This window comes from Lepidochelys olivacea (assembly GCF_965140295.1).
Source record: "Lepidochelys olivacea isolate rLepOli2 genome assembly, chromosome: 8".
NCBI classification, from domain to species: Eukaryota; Metazoa; Chordata; order Testudines; family Cheloniidae; genus Lepidochelys; species Lepidochelys olivacea.
This window is the reverse complement of record NC_140418.1, coordinates 39991072-40001440: the sequence shown is the minus strand read 5'-3', so window position 1 is coordinate 40001440 and position 10369 is coordinate 39991072. Positions and strand designations below refer to the sequence as shown.

The 10369-nt window shown below is 50.3% G+C and overlaps 1 protein-coding gene across 5 annotated transcripts in view; it reads right to left on the bottom strand.

Moving 5' to 3' along the window:
• The window catches only part of PCDH1 (protocadherin 1), a 190479-nt gene that overhangs the window by 66890 nt on the left and 113220 nt on the right, over positions 1-10369 (bottom strand). The window contains exon 5 of one of the 5 annotated variants that reach the window (XM_084636549.1): positions 7908-7951. The exons of the other annotated variants lie outside the window; for them this stretch is intronic. Coding sequence (XP_084492675.1) covers positions 7926-7951 — 26 coding nt within the window. The 3' untranslated portion in view covers positions 7908-7925. The remainder of the gene's footprint in view (positions 1-7907; positions 7952-10369) is intronic. 5 annotated transcript variants of the gene reach the window in all.

Sequence of the window (10369 nt, the reverse complement as noted above, 5' to 3'; positions counted from 1 at the left end):
TGGGCACCAATGATACTGCCAAGAATTACCTTGAGCGGATCACTGCAGACTATGTGGCTCTGGGAAGAAGGATAAAGGATTTTGAGGCGCAAGTGGTCTTCTCGTCCATCCTCCCCGTGGAAGGAAAAGGTCTGGGTAGAGACCGTCGAATCGTGGAAGTCAACGAATGGCTACGCAGGTGGTGTCGGAGAGAAGGCTTTGGATTCTTTGACCATGGGATGGTGTTCCAAGAAGGAGGAGTGCTAGGCAGAGACGGGCTCCACCGAATGAAGAGTGGGAAGAGCATCTACGCAAGCAGGCTGGCTAACCTAGTGAGGAGGGCTTTAAACTAGGTTCACCGGGGGAAGGAGACCAAAGCCCTGAGGTAAGTGGGGACGTGGAATACCGGGAGGAAGCATGAGCAGGAGCGCGCGAGAGGGCAGGGCTCCTGCCTCATACTGAGAAAGAGGGACGATCAGCGAGTTATCTCAAGTGCCTATACACAAATGCAAGAAGCCTGGGAAACAAGCAGGGAGAACTGGAAGTCCTGGCACAGTCAAGGAATTATGATGTGATTGGAATAACAGAGACTTGATGGGATAACTCACATGACTGGAGTACTGTCATGGATAGATATAAACTGTTCAGGAAGGACAGGCAGGGCAGAAAAGGTAGGGGAGTTGCAATGTATGTAAGGGAGCAGTATGACTGCTCAGAGCTTAAGTATGAAACTGCAGAAAAACCTGAGTGTCTCTGGATTAAGTTTAGAAGTGTGAGCAAAAAGGGTGATGTTGTGGTGGGAGTCTGCTATAGACCACCGGACTAGGGGGACGAGGTGGACGAGGCTTTCTTCCGGCAACTCACAGAAGTTACTAGATCGCAGGCCCTGGTTCTCATGGGAGACTTCAATCACCCTGATATCTGCTGGGAGAGCAATACAGCGGTGCACAGACAATCCAGGAAGTTTTTGGAAAGTGTAGGGGACAATTTCCTGGTGCAAGTGCTGGAGGAACCAACTAGGGGCAGAGCTCTTCTTGACCTGCTGCTCACAAACCAGGAAGAATAAGCAGAGGAAGCTAACGTGGATGGGAACCTCGGAGGCAGTGACCATGAGATGGTCGAGTTCAGGATCCTGACACAGGGAAGAAAGGAGAGCAGCAGAATACAGACCCTGCACTTCAGAAAAGCAGACTTTGACTCCCTCAGGGAACTGATGGGCAGGATCCCCTGGGAGAATAACATGAGGGGGAAAGGAGTCCAGGAGTGCTGGCTGTATTTTAAAGAATCTTTATTGAGGTTACAGGGACAAACCATCCCGATGTGTAGAAAGAATAGTAAATATGGCAGGCGACCAGCTTGGCTTAACAGTGAAATCCTTGCTGATCTTAAACACAAAAAAGAAGCTTACAAGAAGTGGAAGATTGGACAAATGACCAGGGAAGAGTATAAAAATATTGCTCGGGCATGCAGGAGTGAAATCAGGAAGGCCAAATCACACCTGGAGATGCAGCTAGAAAGAGATGTTAAGAGTAACAAGAAGGGTTTCTTCAGGTATGTTAGCAACAAGAAGAAAGTCAAGGAAAGTGTGGGACCCTTACTGAATGGGTGAGGCAACCTAGTGACAGAGGATGTGGAAAAAGCTAATGTACTCAATGCCTTTTTTGCCTCTGTCTTCACATACAAGGTCAGCTCCCAGACTATGGCAGTGAGCAGCACAGCATGGGGAGGAGGTGACCAGCCCTCTGTGGAGAAAGAAGTGGTTCGGGACTATTTAGAAAAGCTGGATGAGCACAAGTCCATGGGGCCGGATGCACTGCATCTGAGAGTGCTAAAGGAGTTGGCGGATGTGATTGCAGAGCCATTGGCCATTATCGTTGAAAACTCATGGCGATCGGGGGAAGTCCCGGACGACTGGAAAATTTTTTATTTTTTTTTATGACGAGATAACTGGCTCTGTGGATGAGGGGAAAGCGGTGGATGTGTTGTTCCTTGACTCTAGCAAAGCTTTTGACACGGTCTCCCACAGTATTCTTGCCAGCAAGTTAAAGAAGTATGGGCTGGATGAATGGACTATAAGGTGGATAGAAAGTTGGCTAGATTATCGAGTTCAGTGGGCAGTGTTCAATGGCTCCATGCCTAGTTGGCAGCTGGTATCAAGTGGAGTGCCCCAAGAGTCGGTCCTCGGGCCGGTTTTGTTCAATATCTGATCAATATTTGATCTGGAGGATGGCGTGGATTGCTCCCTCAGCAAGTTTGCAGATGACACTAAACTGGGAGGAGAGGTAGATACGCTGGAGGGTAGGGATAGGGTCTAGACTCTAGAGTAACCTAGACAAATTGGAGGATTGGGCCAAAAGAAATCTGATGAGGTTCAACAAGAACAAGTGCAGAGTCCTGCACTTAGGATGGAAGAATCCCATGCACCGCTACAGACCAGGGACCGAATGGCTAGGCAGCAGTTCTGCAGAAAAGGACCTAGGGGTTACAGTGGATGAGAAGCTGGATATGAGTCAACAGTGTGCCCTTGTTGCCAAGAAAGCCAATGGCATTTTGGGATATATATGTAGGGGCATTGCCAGCAGATTGATGGATGTGATCGTTCCCCTCTATTTGACATTAGTGAGGCCTCATCTGGAGTACTGTGTCCAGTTTTGGGCCCCACACTACAAGAAGGATGTGGAAAAATTGGAAAGAGTCCAGCGGAGGGCAACAGAAATGATTAGGGGACTGGAACACATGACTTATCAGGAGAGGCTGAGGGAACTGGGATTGTTTAGTCTGCGGAAGAGAAGAATGAGAGGGGATTTGATAGCTGCTTTCAACTACCTGAAAGGGGGTTCCAAAGAGGATGGATCTAGACTGTTCTCAGTGGTAGCAGATGACAGAACAAGAAGTAATGGTCTCAAGTTGCAGTGGGGGAGGTTTAGGTTGGATATTAGGAAAAACTTTTTCACTAAGAGGGTGGTGAAACACTGGAATGCGTTACCTAGGGAGGTGGTGGAATCTCCTTCCTTAGATATTTTTAAGGTCAGGCTTGACAAAGCCTTGGCTGGGATGATTTAGCTGGTGTTGGTCCTGCTTTGAGCAGGGGGTTGGACTAGATGACTTTCTGAGGTCTCTTCCAACCCTGATATTCTATGATTCTACGATCTCTGGGCACCAGGCACTCCCTCATATTGGGCACAACTAGGCATCTCTGGGAACCATCCACTTTCTCTGCTGAGGCACAGCCAGCCACCCCTGGGCACAGGTCACTCCCCTATTTCAGGCACAGCCAGGCATCGTTGGGCACCAGTCATTCCTCTGCACCAGGCACAAGCAGGCTGTACCAAGTACCAACTGCTCTTCTGCCCTTGGGACAGCCAAGTAATTGGAGTACCAGTCACAAAAATCCCCCCACCCCGCTCACCACTCTCCCAAATGGACACACACATACCAGGGCCTCCTTGCTCTCCACACAGAACACCCCCCTCCAGAGCACCCACCTTGAGAGATCCAGCCAGGTGCTGGGACCCAAGGGAGGCTGCTTTGGCCTCTTTTATTTTTGTGCTGCAGGGATCACACAATACTACACACACTACTACCTTCTACCTCTCTGTCACTCTCACCCACAGACACTATACCACACACGTGATACCCGGCTCTCTCTCTCTCACACACACACACTGCCACAAACACTATTCTCTTCTGCCTCTGTCACCCTCCCCGCCACACACTATACCACACAGAGAACACCAACTCTCTCTCCCACACACACAGATACACACAGTGCTCCCCACACTACTCCCTTCTGCCTCTCTGTCACCCTCACCCACAATACCACATACGCAACATCCTCTCTCTCTCACACACACACATCCACACAGTGCCACACACACACACACTACTCCTTTCTGCCTCTCTGTCACCCTCAGCCACACACACACTATATCTCGCACGCAACACCCCTGTCTCTCTCTCTCTGTCTCTCTCTCACACACACACATACACACAGTGACACACTACTACTTTCTGCCTCTCTGTCGCTCACACCCACACACACAATATACCACACACGCAACACCCTCTCTCTCACACACACACATACACACAATGCCATACACACTACTCCCTTCTGCCTCTCTTTCACCCTCACCTACACACACCATACCACGCATGCAACACCCTGTCTCTCTCACACACACAATACCACACACACTACTCTCTTCTGCCTCTCTGTCACCCTCATCCACACACACTATACCACATACACAACACCCCACCCTCTCTCACACACACACAGTGCTACACACTACTCCTGTCTGCCTCTCTGTCACTCACCCCCCACACTATACCACACTCACAACACCCCCCTCTCTCTCTCACACACACACGTAATGCCATACACACTACTCCCTTCTGCCTCTCTGTCACCCTCACCGCCAACACATTATACCACAAATGCAAGCCCCCCCACACACACATACACAGTGTCACACACGCTACTCCCTTCTGCCTCTCTGTCACCCTCAGCCACACACAGTATACCATGCATGCAACACCCCCCCCTCTCACACAAACACACACACACACAATGCCACACACACTACTCCCTTCTGCCTCTGTCACAGACAATACCACACCACCCTTTTTTCACACACACCATACCCGCAGCACCCCTCTTTCACACACACATACACACAATACCACATGCACCAAACCACCACACACTATGCCACACACACAACGCCCCCTCTCGCTCACATATACACAAACACACAATACCACACACACTACTCTTCTGCATCTGTCATCCTCACCCACACACACTATACCATGAATGCAACACCCCTCTCTCTCTCACACACATACATACACACAATGCCAGATACACTGTTCTCTTCTGCCTCTGTCACCCTCACCCCCACACACTATACCACACACACAACACCCCCCATGCACACACCTACACACAATGCCACACACACTATTCTCTTCTGCCTCTGTCACCCTCCCCACCACACACTATACCACACATAGAACACCCCTCTCTCTCTCACATACACACACATAAACACAATGCCAAACACACTACTCCCTTCTGCCCCCTGTCATCATCACCCATAAACACAAAATCATGCATTCAACACCCCCGCCTCACACACACACACACACACACACACGCACAATGCCTCACACACTACACCCTTCTGCCTATGTCGCCCTCACCCCCACACACTATAGCACACATTCAACACCCCTCTCTCTCTCTCACACACACACACACATATACACAATGCCACGCACTAGTCACTTCTGCCTCTTTGTCATCCTCACCCACACACACTATACCACACACGCAACACCCCTCTGTCTCTCACACACACACAATGCCACACACACTACTCCCTTATGCCTATCTGTCACCCTCATCCCCACACAGTATACCACGCATACAACACCCCTCTCTCTCACACACATAAACACATGCACACAATGCCACGTACACTTCTCCCTTCTGCCTCTGTGTCACCCCCACCCAGAACACATTATACCACACACATTACACCTCCCTCTCTCTCTCTCACACAAACACACTATGCCACATATACTACTCCTTTGCACACACAATACCACACACACTATATTCCTATGCACACAACATTCCTTTCTCACACACACACATTACATCCTCCACACATTATAACACACATAATACACCCCCACACTCTACATCTCTCACATACACCCACACACAGTATACCACAAACACACTCCACATACTCAACACCACACACAATACACCTCAAAACATGTGGGATTCCCCTCAATATGCTACATTGCAGACACACAATACTGTTCCAGAGAGACACAATATATCTACAATACTGCCACCACACACAAACTCATCACACATACACAATTTTTCCAACACGTAAATACATGACACAATGCTGGATATACACATCAAATACTCAGACACAATATCCACACATATACACAATGCTCTCCCCATCTCCTCCACAGACACCTTATACCCCCCCCCGCCACAGAAATACTTCATCGCACAGATAACAGTATCCCCCCCGCATCACCCTCCCCCAATACCCTGGTTCCCAAGGAAAACACTGTACTGTACAAACATGTGCACAGTGCTTCTCCACCCTGGAAACACCATCTCTCTCTCTCTCTTCTCTCTCTCTCTCTCTCACACACACACACACACACACACACACACTACTCCCCCACAGAAACAGGCATACAATACCACAATTTGGGGGAGAAAAACCACCCAGCTGCCACATCGCCAGCCCAGAGCCTGGAGTGTGACACAGCATCAGACATTGCTGCTACCCACAGAGGGTCCCCATGTCACTCCCACTGTCATGAATATAGGGGGAAGGGTAGTAACCTTTGTGTATGATTGGCAGCTGTACTGGATTGCCTTTCCTGTAAAGGGTTAAGCAGTTCAAATAACCTACTTGGCACCTGACCAGAAGGACCAAAGAGGAAAGAAGATACTTTCAAATCTGGGCGGGGGAAGGATAGTTTTGTTATTCTGTGTGTTGTTCCCTCTCCGGAGGGAGAAGCCAAGCAGACACAATATCTCCTAAAACATATACCTGGAATAATCCATCTAAAACCACAGAAACCGTGAGTAGGGCAAGGAAATGCGTTATGTTATCTCTTGTTTTGGCTTGTGAATTTCCCTATGCTACAGAGGTAGTTTCATTCCTGTTTTTGTAACTGTGAAGCTGAGCCCAGAGGGGAATCCTCTGTGTTTTAAATCTTTTATTACCCTGTAAAGTTATCTTCCATCCTGATTTTGCAGGTGTTATTCTTTTACTTTTTTCTTTATAATAAAAGTTCTTCTTTTAAGAACCTGACTGATTTCTGTGTCCTAAAGACAAAGGGTCTGGTTGAGCTCACATTGCTAAGGCAACTGGTTGGTATTTTAGTCTCAAGCCTCCCCAGAAAAGGGAGTAAAGGGGCTTGGGGGATATATTGGGAGGATAGAGATTCCAAGTGACCCTTCCCTGAATTTTTGTGTAAATCACTTGGTGGTGGCAGCAATATACCGTCCAAAGACAAGGAAAGGAATTTGTGCCTTGGAGAAGTTTTAACTTAAGCTGGTAGAATATAAGCTTAGGGGGTCTTTCATGTGGGACCCCACATCTGTACCCCAGAGTTCAGAGTGTGTGGGGGGAACCCTGACACCCACTGAAAATCCTTCCCAGTTCTACTGTGCCCCAATGCCCCTCTCCAATAGTTCCCTTCCATTGCCTGCTTCCCTTCCCACAGCTCTGAGCTCTTGGGCACAGTGACTCTTGAGTCTCCTTTGGCACTGGTTTCACACAAGGCAGACTTCCTACAAGTAAATACATAAGTTCACTAAGCCAGGTCCCTGCAGAGCCAGGGCTCAAAATCTGAGCTCAGTGAGTCAGGGGATTGGCGCCACGGATCAGGTGCTGGGGATCAGAGGTCAAGCCACACAGATTGGATGCTTGAGTCAGAGGTGAGAGCTATGGGGCTAGGAGCTGCAGGTCAGACAGAAGGGGTTGGCACTGGGAGTCAGAGTTAAAGATCAACTGATGTTCTTGAAATTGTTGTTTTTCAAAAATAACCCATCAGCCACCACACTCTACACCTGCAGCTCCTGAAATAACTGTGTCACCCCCACTGGTTTCCGGCAGCTCCTGCAGTGACTGCCTCATCCCCATTGCTTCCCACCCGCTGCTCCGGCATCACCTGTGAGGTCCCCATAGTGCCCCCCACACCACTGGCTACTGCAGCGGCTATATCATGCCCACAGGTTCTCCCTCCCCCAGCTCCTGTATCGGTTATGTCACCCCCTGTGAGTCCCTCCCATGGGCAGGGAGGGTCCTCCCATGGCCCATCCCCTGGGGCACATTAGCTGCAACACCCTGGTGGAAGCCGTGCGGACATACCTCGGTTCAGAGCCCCATTCACAGCCTGTTCCGCTCAGGGGACTCTAATTAGGAGCAGAAAAAGGACGACAGGGTCACATCATTATACAGCCCCCAGTCTACACACTCCCCACAGGACCCTGCCAGCCCCTCCAGCCTGCATCAGCCCACCCCTGCATCTCTGCCTTGCACCTCTTTCCCCCAGGCTTCCTCTGATATCTGCTGTCTTTACCAGTGACTTGGGAGCCACTGGCCCCACCCTAGGCTCCACCAAACTATCTGGCCAACACTGCCCAATGAGGTCTTCCCCTAACCTACTCCTCCTAACCTGCTCCAGTTCCCCCAGACCTCCACTGGCCCCGGCTCAGCCTCTGCAGAACCCCAGCCAGTACCACCCACCTCCATCCTTCACTAGTCCCCTGTCTTTGCCAGCCCTTCCCCACCACTGACCATGCCAGCTCCCAGCCTCTGGATCTCTCTCCTTTCCCACCAGTTTTTCTTCACTCTCCACAACTCTGCTTTCTTTCTGCCACCCTCCATATACAGAGCCCTACCAAATTTACAGTCCATTTTAGTCAATTTCACAGTCATAGGATTTTAAAATTTGTAAATTTCATGATTTCAGCTATTTACATCTAAAATTTCATGGTGTTGTAATCATAGGGGTCCTGACACAAAAAGAAGTTGTGTGTGTGTGTGTGGGGGGGGTTTGCAAGATTATTATAGGGGGGGGTTGCAGTACTACCACCCTTACTTCTGCACTCCTGCTGACAGTGGCGTTGTCATCAGAGCTGGGCAGCTGGAGAGCGGCGGCTGCTGGCAGAGAGCCCAGCCTTGAAGGCAGAGCCACTGCCAGCAGCAACACAGAAGTAAGGGTGGCACGGTATGGTATTGCCACCCTTACTTCTGCGCTGCTGTCTGCAGAGTTGGGCCCTCAGTCAGCAGCCGCCACTCTCTGGCCATCCAGCTCTGAAAGCAACGCAGAGGTAATGGTGGCAATACCAAGTCCCCTGTAAAATTCTTTATGACCCCCCTGCAACTCCCTTTTGGGTCAGGACCCCCAACTTGAGAAAGGCTGGCTTCTCCCATGAAATCTGTATAGTATAGGGTAAAAGCACTCACAAGACCAGATTTCACGGGCTGTGACTCATGTTTCATGGCCACGAATTTAGTAGGGCCCTATCCATATCCAACTCCATCACCAAGCAACTCCCTGCCCCAGAGCTTGGCACTGGAGTTAGATTAGGGCAGGGGACACCTGACTAGTAGAGCACAAAGACACAGGCACTCCCACATCAGACATGGACATGCCCACTCACACTCATGGACGTGCCCAGTCACACACTCACAGATGTGCACAATCACACAAACATGCACATTCACACAAAGGGACATGCACAGTCACACGCTCACGCTCACATACACTCACACAGACATGCATACATACATGCATGGGCAAACGTGCTCTCACACACCTGGATGTGAACACTCACACACACAGACGGGCACAAATAAATGGACACATCACAGCGATGTCCATTTGCTCAGCTGCAAAATCAGGTGCTCACCCATGACAGGTGCTAATGACAAAAGGCTTGCACATGCCCACACGAAAACACCTGATTTGCCCATGCAGGCCCGAGGAGCTCAACTGCACTTAGGAGGGAGGGGAGTCAGTGTTGGTATGGGCCATGCTATTTCCAGGGGCTGTGCATCTGAGTGTGTCTGTGCATGGAAGGGAGTAAAAATTTGGGACTCAGTGAGGGCTACATGTGTTTGTGCAAAACCTTTTAGAAATCCCTATAAATGCCCAGAGAAATGGACAAGTAGTGCTTTCAGCATTGTGTAAGCTGGGGGGTCAGGCAAGCTGAGGGGGACTGCAGTGGGGGGGCATAAGGGAGCAGTAAGCAACGATAAGGGGGAGGGAAGCATGTAGGGCCAAGAAAATCAGGGGGTAGGATGGAGGGAAGAGGAGGCTGAGCCAATGACGGAGGGTGCAGGGAGAGATGAGTGGGACAATAGGAAAGTGCCTGGGGATAGGTAGTGAAAGGCAGGCAGCTGGCAGAGGGAGGCAGGCTGAGAGAGCTGGCATGGCAACATTATGGAGAGGGACAAGAAGTGGGGTGGGTAGCGGTGGTGAAGCACAGCAGGGGAGTACATTGGGGAGAGTCAACAGAGTGTTGCGAAGGGGTGCACGGGTGAGCATGGCAAGGTGCTGTGCATGTGCAGAAGGGACGGGGTAGGGCAGTGGGGCAGGGAGCATGGCAAGGAGGGAAGGGATTGAAGAGTAGGGTAAGGAGGGATGGGGGAAATGAGGTGGGAGTATGGGAGAACATGGTGCAGCAGCAAGGGACGATAACTGTGGCGTGGGAGGGACAATGGACCGCGGTGGAGTGGGTGAGCACAGAAGAGTGTGGGAGAGCAAAGAGGAATGGCAGTGTGGTGGGCTGGGAGTGTGCAGAGAGGGAAATGGGGGGGTATGG